A 17,386-nucleotide genomic window follows, 5' to 3' on the forward strand; every position below is an offset into this window, starting at 1 on the left:
CCTCTTCTACTTCATCAACATTACGTTCAGGAGGATTGAATCTGGTCTCACCATCATTGAGGTACATGGAACAAAAATTCAAGCATTTACATGGATATAGGCCTTATTCTTAACATATCTCTTGAATTTTCCAAAATACCTCTCAAAAAGGTACATCCACCTATATTGAACTGGCCCTGCAAGCAGCGCCTCACCTGGTAAATGGTAGGCTGAGTGCACCATTATATTGAAGAATGTAGGTGGAAAAATCATCTCCAGCTTGCATAGAATGATAGCGATATCAGCTTGAAGATTCTCTAAGACATCAACCCTACATGTTCTAGCACACAATTCTTTGAAAAAAGTGCTCAACTCAGTTAGTGCCAATCATACATCTTGGCGTAAGTATCCAGAAATTGCAGCAAGAAGTAATCTTTGCATGAAAATGTGACAATCATGACTTTTCATTCCTGAGATTTTCCAATCAAGTACACTAATACATCTGGCGATGTTCGAAGCGAAACCATCTGGGAATTTCACATTGTGCAACCAACTATAGAAACTAGTTCGCTCAACTCCATACAGCGTATAACATGCATGTGGCATGATAATGCGTTGTCCATCCTGAATAAGGTGTAACTCCTTCCTAATGCGTTGTTCATTGAAAAGGTCACAATGTGCATTAGGATGATCTTTAGTTTTGCCAAAGATATTCATCAAAGTTCCTATGATGTTGTCACAAATGTTTTTCTCAATGTGCATTACATCTAGATTATGTCTAATCTTTACGGTCGACCAATATGGTAATTGAAAGAAGATACATTTTTTGGTCCAATTGAACTCCTCTATCGTACGCTTGTTTTTGCTTTATCAAAATCTACATCAGGAACATTTTTGAGTTGAATGAGTGTATCTTCTCCATAATACACAGTAGGTGGGTCACGATGCTCTGTATTGCCATTAAAAATAGTTTTTTTCTTTCTTCAGATATGGCTCGATGGCAAGAATCGGCGATGACCCCATGTAGCAATGCTTTTGGCTATATATCAACGACATGGAATATGTTTGTTCCTTGCACGATGGACACGCCATCTTCCCCTTAATGCTCCACCTAGAGAGGTTTCCATAAGCAGGAAAGTCATTGATTGTCCACAATAATGCTGCATGCAATTGGAAAGTCTCACTGGCCTTTGCATCATATGCACCAACACCATTATCCCATAGATCAATCAATCCATCTATCAAAGGCTGAAGATAAACATCGATTTCATTTCCTGGTGATCTTGGTCCAGGAATCAAGAGTGAAGTGATAAAAAATGGATCTTTCATGCATAACCACGGGGGTAAGGCTCCACCATTGGAGAGTTAGCAAGATGACTTAGAATCCCCTGCTGAATGGCTCGTTGATCCCTATGACTGCATATCAGCTACTGTTTTCTATGACATAAATATTCTTTGCAACCTTGGTTTTAACGGGAAATGTTGTAGAACCTTTTGAGGAATTCGTCTCTTCTTACTTTCTCTGCATTCCAATCTAGAGAGTTTACATTTAGGACATTGATCTTTATCGACATTTTCCCTCCAATAAAGTATGCAGTCATTCGGACAAATATGTATCTTGTTGTAAGTAAAGCCCAAACCTTTTTAGAATTAAGTATTGAAGGTAAGGCTCCACCATTGGAGAGGTAAGATGATGTTCATCGGGTTCAACCCTTAGATTTAATCCATCTATTTCAGAAATAGAAAGAAGAATTCTAATTAATAGCTAAAACTAGAGGTAGCAAGACAAGAAAAGAAGCCAAACCTTGTAGGCTTGTAACCTAGTATGTTGTCCCACCTTTGTCTACGTAACCTTGTACGTTTTCTCCAAAGAATTAAAAGAATCAAATGAACAACTTTTGTGATTGTAGAGAAGAAGAAATCGTCCCAGTGCATGTGCCCCTACTAAGCTCCAAATAAAATCTAAAACCATTCGAGTTATTCTTGTTTTTATCTTTAGTGGTAGGTAAAAAGTGTCCTCATCCTATTAGATAGTTTTATTTTATTATTTTTTTTGTATGTTCTATTTTCAGATTGGGCTAGATTTTTTAAAGTTGAGCTTGTAAATACTTGTCTATAGGGTCAAGATAATTTTGTAGAGGGTAGCCATCACAAAATGAAATTAATATCCTCCCTACTAAACTATAAAAAATTAGTATGTGGTGGGTTTGCTTGTCTTTTGGGTTGGCTACAAAAAGTCATCCTATGAGGAAACAACAAACTCTTGTTAAATTCCACTCCATCAGCTACACAATAATTAATTCTCTTATGAAAAGTGAAAATTCAACGATGCTCCATACTCTTCATCATGTGACATTGTTGGGAATTGCATATTCTTACAAACCAATAAAAAAATTTAGAAAGGGACGAGCATAAGTGACCAAATGAAACATCTAAATATAAAATAAATAAGTTAAGATTAGTATTCATACATATCAAATCTTGTTGACATAGTGGCCAGGTGTGGAGGTAATGTAGTTGAACTTGTTTCACCCATACCACTATAAATAAAAAATAGTTCATCAAGTTAAAAGCTTCACACAAGGAACATACAACATATTTAGAAACATAATGAAATCATTGCAAGTACCTCTGTGATGGACATTTCATTCTATCATGCCCTTATTGTTTACAAATGCTGCATCATCGCTTCTTTGTTGGCACATTTTCCTTTGGATTCTTTTATATTAAGGTTTTGGTTCTACCTTTGGAAACAATGATTGGGGGATCTTGCAATGAAAAGTTTGAGACTATTTGGCTTTGGACCGCATGTCCCTCTGTGTTACCACCATCATCATCAAGAGAAGCTCTTGATGAATAGTCTCTACACTTTGTGAAACATGCTCATATTTCTTAATAAATAGTAACTCCATTTCAACAACTATATAAAACTGTCTCATCAAACGATGTTTCTTATCAAAGGTAGTTGGGATTGTCTCTAATGGACCCTCATAAACACATATCTCTTGTACCATGTGACTCTTTGCATTGACAGTCCACCTCTCTAACACATATGATTGTAGTACAAGGTCCAAACATTTTTTTCTTGTCAAAACGTGTAGGATGTGCTGGCATAGAAAGCCAATAAATTCAAACTTAAGACATGTACAAGACACAACATTTTTATCGTTTCCAGGTTTTACTTCATATGCCGTCTTTTCTTACCCAAGAATGGCCACCAAATAAATTTCCCTTCCATCTTCCTTACGTGTTTTGTATGAATTGAACCGTTGGCTTGTAAATAATTCTTCTTGAAAGATCAAAAAGGATTTTCTTGTATAGAGATTGGCCACGGCCTCTTCAATACTTAGACAAGTTTTTACAATTGGCCTTGATGTTTTTGTCATCACATCTTTCAGTTTCTCACTTAGATAACGAGCATTCAAAGCTTTTTCATATTGATGGATGAACTCATTTATTATTGTACTTGAATGAACATAGTCTTTAAAAAACATGTTCATACTCTCACTTCATTGAGTTGTGGACATTCAACCACAAAACATAGATTTTAAGTAAGCGGACACCCACTTTTCTCTCTTCATATAAATAGTTTGCAACCAACTATTTTCTTCAAACTTGTACTTCAATAACATTTCGGTCCACTCCAACTTGAACTCCTCAATAGTTAGTGTATCATGAATACAGTGGTTAAAATCTTATTTAAATTATGGATATTTGTTGTGAACATGAGCTAGATGTTCAGGAACTTTTTGTAGGAGATGCCATAAGCACAATTTGTGAGTTGTATTGGGCAATACGTCCACGATGGCCTTAGCCATTGACTTGTCATCATTAGTTATTATTGTAGACGGAGCACAACCAAGCATCGCTTCTAGACAAGTTTTCAATAACCATGTGTAAGACTCGGCTGTCTCATTTATCAATAATGCACATCCAAACATCACAGATTGATGATGATGGTTAATTCCAGTGAATGGGACAAAGGGCATCTTGTACCGATTTGTTAGGTACGTAGCATCAAATATAACAACATCCCCAAAATATTGATATGCAGCTTGTGATTTACCATCCGCCCAAAAGCAATTTCCCATCGACCCATCTGCATCAACTTGGATCAAGTATACAAAGCCTAGATTATTACGTTTGCTTTCCAAAAAGTACTCATATAACTTTTGTGCGTCTCCCTCTTCAAGAAGTTGTTTCCTTCCATTACCCAAATAATTGTGAATGTCCTTAGGAATGCAACCAATATTATAATCACCATCGTGCTCCTTACTCAAAATGGACATAATTTTCCGTGTTGGTATCGCCGACTCATTTAGCGTGTGTATTAAATTTTTTTGAGTCGGAGTCACCCATCTATGCCCACAAAGCAAACTTGTACTCCGAGGTGTCAACAACTCATGATTATGCTGGAGGACAAACTTGGACACAATCCATTTGCTTCCATTCTTCTTTATTGTCATCATTACCTTACACTCGCACTTGGTTTCTGGAGCCTTGGGTCTTGCTCTCTCTATAAGTTTAAGATTATATCGACGAAATCCTTCTATTGAACACACATACTCTACACCAATTAAGGATTTGTCCATGCTTGACAATACAGTATGATTTGTTCGAATGCTAATACCAGCTCGTCTGGAGAAGGCTTTATAGCAACTAAGTGCATCCTCTACGTCGTCAAACTCTAGCCCCACAAACGGCTCCACATATGAAGATGGCATTGTATGGCCTTCCTCGGGTATGTTCTTGTCAACATCAACCTCACCATCCTCTTGATTTATCTCAACTTTATCGGTGCTAGAATTAGAACTATCCAAAATCTCAACATGATCTCTAGATGTACTCATAATTCACACAACTTGATATCTTGAGACCTGGTGAGTAGATCTTCTTGCATAGAGAAAGGTGAAATTAATATATAAGATAGAAATGATCAAGTTCCTAACTTACAAACTGAAATAAATCTATCAAGACACTTGAAGAATTACCCAAGTGTTCAAAGTGTGAAATAAAACAGAGCAAGGGAGGATATAAATAATATATATATATATATTCTTGTAAGACTAGAATGTGGGTTTTATAATTAGGATTCGGCTTGCCTCCAGTTACATTTTTAATAGGACATGACCTGTTAAACTTCAAAGGCCAGCAATGAATGTAACTTCAACATTTGTGTACATAATAGTATGATCTGTCAAAAATTTTAACCTAAAAGCAATCAAATTTTAACCTTTGTGTAATAGTAATTAATGGTAAGATAGGTTTACAGCCTATAAGAAAAACATGAGGTTTAAGGAAAATGAGTTTTAGTGAGCAGCGTTCAATAACCAAAGTATATGACATGTTCTCACGCTAAAGCACTACACAATGTTAGTTTGATTTAAAAATCTTGTGATCACTTGGCCATTGGATTTTAACAGGAGATATCCCATTACTTTTAGAACAAGGGGGAAGCCAAATCCTTATAATTAGTGCTTCCTTATTTATTTTTCTATATTCAATTTGACTATCTTAAGAGCTTGGAAATTGAGGAGAAAATCAACAAGATCAGATGGTGCTAGACAGCTAATGGTGCTCTGTTTCCTTATCCAAAATATTGACGCCCTTTGTGCTAGATAATTTGACTCCAATTCATTTGTTAGTAAACACAAAAGGACAAAGGAAACTCCTGTCCTGACTACCTAATTGCATATATTCTAACCTCAAAGGAATCTCATCATTACATATATATATTTAACCTCCAAGGGAACTCCTATCCACAGGCACAGGTAACTTTTACAATTAGCTCACCTAAGCTCTATTTATTTTTGTGTTGTTTATTCAGAATCACATCGCTATGTGGTAAGGAAACTAAATACAACATTTCATTTTATCCGAAATCATTTTTTTTAATCAATATCGACTCCCTCTCTCTCTCTGATTGTCCCAATTTCATCCACACAACATTTCAATTTTCGACTTCCAGCATGAATGCCATGAGTGAATGAAGAAAATGAAAATGAAGAGAATAAAACCAGAAATTGAGAGAACAAAACCCTAAACCTAGAGAATAAAACCAAAAAATATGAGAGAATAAAACCCTTAACTTAGAGGATAAAATGCAGAGAAAATACATATGAATGCTGAAACGGTGTTTGTCGTCGTCGTGGGAGCAGGAACTGTGTTTGTCATCGGCGTTCCTCTAGCTTCGTGGTGTGGTATCACTGGGAGAGAAAGGGGGTGGCTTGGGAGAATCAGGTAACAAAGGGATTGGGGGAGGGGGAGACATTTAGAGTTTATAGAGGGGTTTGGGTGTATGCGGCTCTATTTGATATTTTCATGAAGTTTCTAAAAGGCACGTTATTATTGGCTTAGTGTGAAAATGATTTTCATACCCGTCCGGCCTCTAGCTTTTCTCCAGAAGAGAAAGGCAATAAAATCTAGACATATTGTGGAAATTTGGGCAATATGAGCAAATTTTGGAATTCAGAAATAGAAATCCCATAGCAAGGTTGTGTATATATGAAGTTAGCCAGAAAGAATAAAAATCACTTTGTCTCTAAAGTGAGAATGTACCCAGAACAAAGGCATTTTCCACGTTGCGTTGGGATGTGTCTACCTAAATTTCTACAAAGTGTTTGTAATAGTCTGTTAGAAATTCAATGGTTGAATTTCTTTAACTTTTAGGAATGTTGTGAAAGTCTTGAAATGGTTCCACAATTGAGCAAGCTTGTAGGTTTAAATTTGTCAGCATAGTCAGCTTCTTACCCACTTTGTTGGCAGAAATATGATTTTATTTATTTGAGGTACTTAGATGTAATGCCCGTCCTTGTGGTGTGACTTTTAGAAAATAATTTTTGAAAAGAAGATGGGAATTTCTGACCCTTTTAAAACTCTTCTTTTTTCATTCCCAGGGTATGAAAGAGTTCTAAGTTTAAAATAAAATCTACTCTATAAGTTAAAAGAGAGTTGCAGCGAAAATCATAAAATTAAATAAAAAGGCCTTTTACAAAAATACCCTTTCCTACGGTTCATAAAAACCCACCTAGGCTTTAGTCACTCTTCCCTTGAGCCATGTCTATCCTGCTGCTTCTTCCCCACTTTGTTTGTGCGAGGGGGAGGGACATACATAAAAACTAAAGTGAGTCGAATACTCAATAAGCATTAGTTCATACAGTCAAAACATACTAACATATGTTTTTCAGTCTTGCATTCACATTCATCAACATACTTTACATAAGCATTTCATTTAAAAACATTAAAAGGTGAGGGTTTTCTTTAAAAATGTTTCCTTTCATAGAACATTCTCATACCTTGTACATTCATTTGCAAAGAGCTAAATAATCACATAACATTCGCTTTAACTGTTTTCACTTTACTTTGGCCGATACACACTGTTACTCTTCGTATGTTAGGGTTAACAATCTTTTGGACCCGAATTCCGTACATTGCCACAGGTTGGGAATCCCTTTCAGTCAGAGGGTAGCACTAGGTGCACTACCAGTACTACTTACCCATCATTGCAATTTGCGCAGTCCTTTGGTACCCATTCATTCAGTCATGGCCGTTATATATTTTCATACATTAAAATATTCATTTGCTTTCATTTATTCAGTCATTTTAATCCTTTCATTTTCATTCATTTTAGTCAATAGTCCATTCATTTCATAAACATCATTTAAAAGCATAAGCTTAACCATCATCCTTTAAAACATTAGTTCATGACATCATTTAAAATCTATTTTATAGACTCATTTAAAATCCCTTTCATAGCGTCAGCTAAAAACACACTTTCATTGCGTCACTTTAAATATCATTTAAAAACATTGAGCATAAACCTTAACATTTCATTTCGTGGAAAATAAGGACAATAACTACTACATATAACATCCATTCACATGCATACAAATATTACTTTGGGTACTACATATAATTACTACAAATATTATGTCATGCTGTTTTCATTTCATGTAGTCCATTTGTGTGCATGTCAGATGTCAACCTACATGCATACATAACCTCACATTATTTCTTTCCTCGAGTACATAAGTACCTTAAACTTAGAAAATACATAAACTACTTCCAACTTGGGCTTCCTTCATCCAGACATACTCTTCCATCAATTTCCATCTTCTATGTTTTCCTTTATCACGTTTCCTAATTCTCGAGATTGTAACTTGTGACCCACTTGAGTTCACCTTTCCAACACATAACCACCCACTTCATGTTCTTACCCCACAAGTGAACCTCCTTGATTTACTTTAGGTTAAGACAACCAGTTGCCTCCATCATTCTTTTACTACCAAGCCACCTATCTTGATGTGTGACTTGAACTAACCAAGTCATACATCCCAATCCTAGCCAACACTTCATTCTAATCTAAACCATGCCTAATACACAACTTTAAGCCAACCTTGAGACTTGAACATCGTGTACTCATACTTAGGATAGATTACCCATTACATATGGCAAATCTGCACGGCACATGTGTACAACCAGTTTACACGTGTACCTCATACTTTTATCACCTAAGATCAACATATAATCCACTAAAACTCCCATTTGTGTAAACAAGCTTCATACACCCTGACATCGACATCCAACTAATGTAGCACTTCACCCAACCCATCCAAATACAAAATTATCCTGACACTTCGCTCGACCCCGATGACATACAGCCACGTCATGACTACACTGCATCTAATCACCTTACACAATTCTTAACTCCAAACTATACAATGATCTCATCACATCACATGGCACCCGGCCACTACGCAAATTGCATAGTGATCACCTCATTGTGCACAAAACCATCACATCACAACTCCACACATAGTCCCATCACTTCACAGCATATTGCCACATCACCCACTACATCACATGACACAACACTCCATCACTTCACACTACTTACGGCCATAATACTATTGCATAGTAATGCCAAACACTTCAACTACATCTGTGATATCTCGTATTTACGTGTATTTTAATTAAATAATTATTTAATTAATTAAGACTATGGGGTTTCTTGTTCTAAATTTTAGATGATTTACGCAGTATTATTTTATGACTTTTAACTATGAAATTTCATTTAATGCATTTTCTTGTTATTAAATATTGTTCATTTTTTAAATTTCTCTTTATTCAAAATTATTTTATTATTTTATTTTATTTAGTCACTACGTTTAAATTATTTTATTTAAATTTCCATTTTGAAATTCTTTTTGTTAAATCAATTTTGAGACCTCGAGTTGAAAAGACTGGATCTCATTTCTATCCATTCCTTTTTCTCTTTCTTCTTTCTTTTTCTTCTTTCTTTTTATTTTCCCTTGCTTCTTCTTCCCGTGCGCGATGTCCCTCCTCTTCACCCTTGTGCATTTTTTCTCTCCACCAGCAAGCCCCATTCTTCATCACCGCTCCTCCCTTTCTCTTCCCCACCAACTAGCAACTACCCCCTTCATTTTCAGCCCCTCTTGTGCAGCCAATCTCCTCCATACACGGCTTCAAGCTGTGGCACCTAAGGGCACCAACACAGTCGTGCCTCCACCATTCTCCACAATCTTTTCACCACATTACTGACAACCCTCCAGCTACCTAACCAACCCATCCTCAGCCCCGATCCCCTTTGAAGCCCCTCTATCTCCATTTCCGATTTGTACATTTTGGCCTCCAACTGTCACCGACACCGCCACCCACGGCCACCAACCACCACTATCAACTCCGCCGACCTCCGTAAGCCCCTCCATGGCCAACCCAAGCCTCCCGTAGCTCCCCTTTGATTTCTCCTATTTTGAACCCACATCCAGCCCCCTTAAAACAACAGCTCTGCCACTTTCGACATCACCTGTGATATTGCACGCCCTTAATCTTCCAGAGTTTACCTTTTCATCATTGTAAGTAATTTTTCAAATAATTTCTTGAGATTTAAATATATTTTTACACTAACATATTTTCTGTAGTCTGTTTGGTTATGCTAGACCTTGTGTCCGAGGAGTATGGAGTTTGCGTCGGATTGGAGGATGGGATGGTTTGTGGAATTGGATTATGTTTGGGTTTTTATATGTTATGTTTGGTGTCATGACATTCATCATTATGTTCATGCATTTTCATGTTTTAGAGATGAAAACTTTTCATGTTGAAAAAGGATTTTGGGCATGTGTGTATTTGAATGGATTGAAAGGAATGAGAGAAAGGAAAAGGAACTATAGGGATGGTGTGATACCCCGTTTTTACATGTATTTTCACTGAAGGAGTATTTTAATTTAATTAATATATTAGTTCTTTTATTTTAAATTATTGTATTTTAATTGGATTTATTTTAGTCGTTTTATAGTTTTTATATTTGTTTTCATCGGATCAGTTTTTAGACTCTGGAGGTGAGGATTGGACCTCATTTCTTTTCCTCATCTTTTCTTTTTCTCTTTTCATTTTCTTTTTCCTTTCCTTCTTTTCTTTTTTCTTCTTTTTCTTTCTTCTTCCCGTTCCTTTTTCCGCGTGACGTGCTCTCTCTCTCTTCTCACTATCGCCGTCCAACTTGTGCCGCCCAGCACCGCCGCTCGCCAGCGACGTGGCCGACACCACCCACCCAAAAACTTCCCCCTCTAGCCAGTGAACCACCCCACCAACTTTCACCTCCATCTGAGCCACTGTTTGCAGCCGAGAGCCCATCTAAGCCGCACGGTTTTTGTACATTTCCACCACCGTCGCTCCACCTCCGGCCACCATCTTTTCACCACTTCATCACCTACCTCTTGCAGTCCTAACCCACCCATTTCTGGCCCCGATCTGTTGCCGGAGCAGCTCCCACGAGCTCAACTCCGATTTGCCCTTTTTCGGCTTCCACCGCCGTTTCCACCTCCACCCACGGCCAAAACTCACTTCCATTAACTTCATAAACATCTCTAGGCCATTCCCTATCAATTCCAAGTCTTGGTTTGTCCCCGTTCAAAAGTGAGTATTTTACAACCCACGACCACAGTGTACTTTACACTGTTACGTTGCTTTTTCTCCGCCGTTTGCAACGTCGTGATCTTTCAAAAATTATCTTATAGCGCTGTAAGTATTTTTCAAACTCTATTTTGGATTTAAATATATTATTGCTCTTACAATAAATTATTTGACTGGTTGGTTAATTCCGGACTGAGTCCGAGGAGTCGGGGGTCGGATGGATTGAGGACGGAGTTGTTTGTTATTCTTGATTTTGTGATTTGGTTGGATGATTTGTATCTTGAGGTGTGCATTGCATGCTGCATTCATTTGCATTTATTAAATTGAGAAAAACCGGTGTTATTTGTGTAAACGGATTTTCAAGTGCGTGTGTATCACGACCCCAAGCCGAGATGGGGTATTATCTCGGTGGATCATCACTCGGGAGCTTAATATACTGAGTGACGTCCCCTGGGTTGTTGCTGGGCGACAACGGGAGCGGGCGGGATGGTAACGCTCTCGTACCGACTCCGTGGCCCTTTGCTGGCGAGGGCTAGAGGATGCTTGGCTACGTATGCGCTGAGCGCGAAACTGGGCATCGCTCGTTACGAAATCACACGCATGGTCGTTACTCGTGGTGTGACGATGGGAGCCAGGGTGTGCAGATGACCCCTAGGGGAGGTCATGGTGCATTCAGATTAATTGGTTATTGAATTGAGTTGGATTTGGGCCAAATGAGACTTTTGGCGTGAGTTGGAAAGTAATATGTTTTTTTGGGGCCAAATGGGATTTTTTGGCGTGCGTGGGAAAAATGTGGTTTTATGGGATATGTGCATTTGGCATTCTTTCATGCATATTGTTGAGTTTAATATGTTTTTATCTTGTGACGTTTGGATCTTTACTTACCTGCGGCACCATTTTGGTACCGTAGATTTTGATGCAGAGGTCGAGGAAGAAGAGGCTGAGCCCAAGGAGGCGGCTCCGCTAGAGTATTGATTTGGAGTTTCATGCCTTGTAGTTTGGTGTTAAAACAATATTTGTGGCTTGTAATATTTTATTATGTATGTTTTAATCGGGTTTGTATTAAACAAAGAAAAATTCTGGTACTTAGTTATATGGCTTTTGTTATCCACTGCGTGTTTTTTCTTTGCACACTTGTTGCATGTACACACACTTGACACTTGGCGATAGGGTGGTGACCCGTGTTGTCATCATCCCGACGTCTCAATTTCCACGTGTCCGTATGTGGGATTTGGGGGCGTCACAGATGGTGGTAAGCAGGGATGGTGGTAGAGTCCCACCTGTGATTCTCGCCTATGGTGCAAGACATAGGTATGGTGGTAAGCATGGATGGTGGTAAGTCCTGCCTGCGGTGCACACAGTAGGGATGGTGGTAGAGTCCTGCCTGTGATTCCCACCTATGGTGCATGCGGTAGGGATGGTGGCAAGTCCCACCTATGATTCTCGCCTACAGTGCTAGTGGTAGGGATGGTGGTAGAGTCCCTCCTACGATTCCCATCTTCAGTGACCGATAAATGGATAGGTTGAGCCATTTTCCTAGAAAATAAAGGTTTACGATTAAATGGATATGAGTATCATTTTCTTGGAAAATGGTGGGTTTATGTTTGGGCCATTTTCTAGGAAAATGACAGATGATACTTAATGGCGTATTTTGGATAAAATGGGATTTTTGGCGTGCGTTGGGAAAATGGTCATTTTCGAGGAAAATGATGGTGTTTGGTCTCATGCATGTTTTAGCATGTGCACGCATATATGTTGGTTGCATTAATGTATTTTTATATCTTGAGTTGTTTGGTTAGTTACTTGCTAAAACTCATAATCTCACGTGGTATTTGAACCCTACGGTTCCGTTTTATGAAATCATGGATTTTGATATAGATGTGGACATTGAGTCTGAGGGATCATCTCCACCGGAGGAGTGACCTGGGGATGCTTTTCCTGTTTTGGGATTTGTTTTCTACTTTTGTTATGTATTTTGGTTTGTATTATATTTTTACCGGATTACTGTATAACTTTTGAAGGCATTTTTATTTTGAGAAATATGTATTTAAAATTCTGGTACTTAGTGGACTAACTTTTAATTTTCTGCTACGACTTTTGTTGTACCCTTTCTGCATGTTGCACACACTTTGAGCACTTATCGTTGGGGTATGTGACTTGTGTTGTTAGCATTCCGATGTCACGATTCCCACATTTCTGCATGTGGGATTCGGGGCATCACAACAGTGCCACAGAACACACCTCACAAACTACACAACCACGCTACAACTTCACACTCCACAATCAAATCACATCAACACAGTGCCTAACCCTTCGTCTTACATAATCACCACTACATAATTGTCCCAACACTTCAAACTAAAATATCATAGCACACGTTCTACGACAAACCTTCACATAATCAAAACTCTGATCACAGATCACAACACAACACACCATTCACAACACCAATCCAAAATCAACTTCGCAACAGTATAATTCTTAATATAAAAGGGATAGAAATTGTACCACAGTGAGGGGCTGACATCACTACGTTGCTTGATGCCTGCCATGATCTAGCAGTGCAAAGAGGGTCAGTTGAGGCGCAGTGGTCACTATCATGACCTTAAAATAGGGGCTATTTGGGGTTGAAGCTAGGGCTTGGAGTGCTTCGTGGTGACAATAGGAAGTGGAAAGGTTTTGTCCTTCATGGCTGTCCGAGATCCCCCACACCTTCAGGTGGTGGTTCACGGTAGCATGGGAAGGGGTTAAGGCCATGGGTCAAGAGAAATAGGGAAGGAGAGGAAAAGGCACGGGGGTAGGGGTCATTGGATGGAGATGGTGCTAGACCTAGGATGAGGCTCATGCTGACCTGTGGTGGCCTTGGGAAGGCATAGTAGCACTGGGAACACGAAGGAGAGAGAGAGGGCTACAGGCTTCTAGAAGGAGCGAGATCCGTGTGGGTGAAAAGTGATTGGGGTAAAGAGGTGGATGCCAGTGAGGGGTTGAGCCATTAGGTGGTTGTTGGGATGTGGCGAGGGGCTGGCCATGAGGTGGCGTCAAGGAGAAGGGGAGAGGAATTTAGGAGAGAGAAATGGATTCGGTTTTAGCACAACTACAAAGAGAGAGAGAGAGAGACGGTCGGAGGTGGGGTGGTGATGTTGACAATACTGAGGTGGCGGCTACGCTAGGTCGTAGCGGGTGTGCAAGAGGTGAAGAGGAATCGGGGAAAGGGGGGGGGGGGGGGGGAAGGGGGGCAACAACTATTGGGTAGGGGAGATAGAAAAGCAAGAAGGAAAATGAGGGGTCTAGGATTTTAATCTAGGCCCTTCATCCTAGGGTTCCTAATTTGATCAAGGGGTAGGGATTTAAACACTTAGAATAAATAACTAAATAATATGTAGGTGAGATAAAATACAACGGGACTAAATTAAAATTCAATCTTTGTCTTATAAATCCTAAAGTAATATTTTCATTATAAAATAAAATAATGAAGTGCTCTAAATATTTCTAAGAGAAATAAATCCATCTAAATAATAGAGTTTTTAACATAAAATAAAATAATGAATATCACATAATATTCTTAAAGAAATAAAATAATTTAAATAAAATAATTTTCTACCTATATTATTTTCGGGGCTTCAATTATAAAAGGATTGACTTAAAATTAGACTTGGTTCAATAATATCAAAAATACCCCTTTTTAAAATAATTTTAGACTTTTAAAACATTTCGAAGGCTTTAAAACATTGGGTCCCATTTAAAAATCACCCGCTTACACACTTCAATATTTAAAACGAGTAGATGGGACTCGTGACCAATCGAGAGAAAAATGAGCAGTTAGTGACATTAGGAATGTGAGGTTGAGAAACGTTTTGCACGATTAGTCTCAAATGAATATTTCGGAATTTTTGGCGCAACAAAACAATTTTTGTTTTCTGGATGATAATTGTTCAAAAACACATTTCTATTTATTCAAGACACTTCGAAGTTGAATTTTATAAAATGAAAAGTACTTTAAGTTTCGTATGATTATTTAGGATTTTATAGTGCAATGTTTAATTTCGTCTTTTTTGTGAGTGAATAGTAGCATATGCGATAGTGCCATATGGTATGCAGTCCAGTTGATTTCATATCATAGTGGAGAATGTCCAAATTTGTCTAGAAAAGTTTTATTTAGACGCTCGGCAAGATCTTAACAATATTTGGTGAATAGTTGAGAACACTTGGCATCATGAGGAACCACAAGATGGAAATGTGAAGGAAAAATCAAGTATTGTGATCATGCCAACTAAGCCATACCCTATTCCATCCAACCAATCATTTTTGTGCCAAACCAAAGAAGGTTTCGACCCTAGTGAACTCCAAATATTTGAGATCCAATTGAAGCCCCAAAAACCTTATGGAAGTCGAAACCCTAAATGGTTTCCCAAACCTTAAATATGACCAATTTAGCTTAGTGTTTAATTACATGATTAAGTCACTTCTTAATGCTATTAACCACTCAAATTCATGTCCTTACGCCCTCATTCATTCTCTTATACCTTAGTAATTTCATTGGGCCAAGAAAAATTGGTTTTGGACTTGTTAGAAACCTAAACTTCAAACCAAACCCTCTTGAAACTCAAAATGAGGCCCAATTGGTTTAGGCTCATTAAGGCCCACTAAAAAGCTCCACCTATGTAATACTTGTGACACCACCAAATTCAGCTTGGGACATGCAACACAAGGTTACCTGCCACTGTTCATGACAATTAATGATGCAATGCACCTAGCATGCATCTAGCAATATGCAATATTCGCAATGGATAATTTTTTTTTTCTTTGAGCAATATTATGTACAAGAAGTAATGTATCCCACAAACATAAGTAGACTTTATGAAATTCACATGATAACTGATATCCAAAATATTATAGTACTTATTCAACAATTCTATAACATAAATAGTACTGGAGACAAAGCTCCCTAAGTACATGTAAAACTAAGGTGCCTACTAGGCTAATCCATCGAGTAGCTCCCTCAACTCGGTCAAAGACGCCATATACTATTGATGAAATGGAGCATCGAAGCGATGGGCTCCATGTTGTGCCATCGCTATCTAGTCGACCACCTTCAGTCAATCATCTATCGTGTCTCCTAATCCTAACATGATCTACTATTCTAAGGGGAATGGTAGTTGGGACTACTACGATGAAGTTTGAGTATAAATCTCATCAAGTTAATAGATAACATAACATATAGGTTAAAGATGCTTAGATGACACTAAAAGCATAATGTATAGATGATCATAAATAAGCTTGATGTGACTTAACATTTAACAAGACGTGTACTGCATGAGAAGAACTGAAATGACGTGAACTAAACAAGACATAAAACTGAACGTGAATTGAATATGAATTGAACTTGAATTGAACATTAACGAATTGAAATTGAACATGAACTAAACTGAACGTTAAAAAACATGAGTATAAACGTGAAATATATGAATTTTAAATCTTATTTAACAATTAAGCATGATTATAAAAAGAAAAATGTGAGTGCTACATGGGTCCCCTTGAGTTGTGTGGCCCAACTCATTATTGTATCACAACACAGGTATTTGTACTAGCTGTGAGTACATTAACATACGTGCCAGTTCATAGGTATTTGCACCTGTTGCGGAACATGTAATGTACGTATCCTACGTTAGGTATCTGGATCTGCACGAGTACGTATAATATAAAATTGAAATTATGGCAGCACCATTGGCTTTAGTGCCTGACTTTGAGCTAATGACCAGTTAATTAGGCTACATTTGAAACCTATTGATCATTACCATGTCAACCCAAAGAATTTCACACTAGTTTAGACACTCCAGTATAAACAAAGGAGTTCTACTAGGATATTCCTAGTATTTAGGGCCATGATACACAAAATGTAATCTAGACATGACGTGACATGAAATAGACATACAGCATCTAACATGACATAACATGTAACAAACAAAAATTACATGACATGGCATAACTTATAACAAATAAACATTACGTGACATGAAAAACCTTATAACAAATAACATTACATGATAGAATATATAGTTTAACAAACAAATATTTCAAATAGAGTATAAATTGTGACAAATAAATATGTCATGGCAGAATTTAATATGCGTAACAGTCATACATGTACTGATATGGCATAGCATGGAATATAGGATAATAGAAGTACATAAATAGTAATTCACTCACCCATCACACATGTATAGTAATCTGACTGTAAGTTAGAAGTTAACTTACAGTGATTGTCACGTCACGGAGAAAGCAAGGAACACAAGAAACTATAAGTAAGGATTTTTAAACGTTAGAACTTTATTACTAATAACTTAGAAATATGAAAATACTTAAGGATTTTGCATCCAAACTCCTAAACTCACCAAAATTTACATACCTCACAGAAAATTTGCTTTAAATCTAAATATCTAATTAGAAAAATTTAAAACACATCACCACTTTCACAAAC

General features: G+C 37.7%; 1 protein-coding gene across 1 annotated transcript; it reads right to left on the reverse strand.

Moving 5' to 3' along the window:
* Positions 1-3,683: 3,683 nt before the first annotated feature.
* Positions 3,684-4,829, reverse strand: LOC122316034 (protein FAR1-RELATED SEQUENCE 5-like). The gene has a single exon (XM_043132514.1). It carries the CDS (start codon positions 4,827-4,829, stop codon positions 3,684-3,686), a length of 1,146 nt encoding a protein of 381 aa, XP_042988448.1.
* Between the last annotated feature and the right edge of the window lie 12,557 nt (positions 4,830-17,386).

This window comes from Carya illinoinensis, chromosome 1, assembly GCF_018687715.1.
Source record: "Carya illinoinensis cultivar Pawnee chromosome 1, C.illinoinensisPawnee_v1, whole genome shotgun sequence".
NCBI classification, from domain to species: Eukaryota; Viridiplantae; Streptophyta; class Magnoliopsida; order Fagales; family Juglandaceae; genus Carya; species Carya illinoinensis.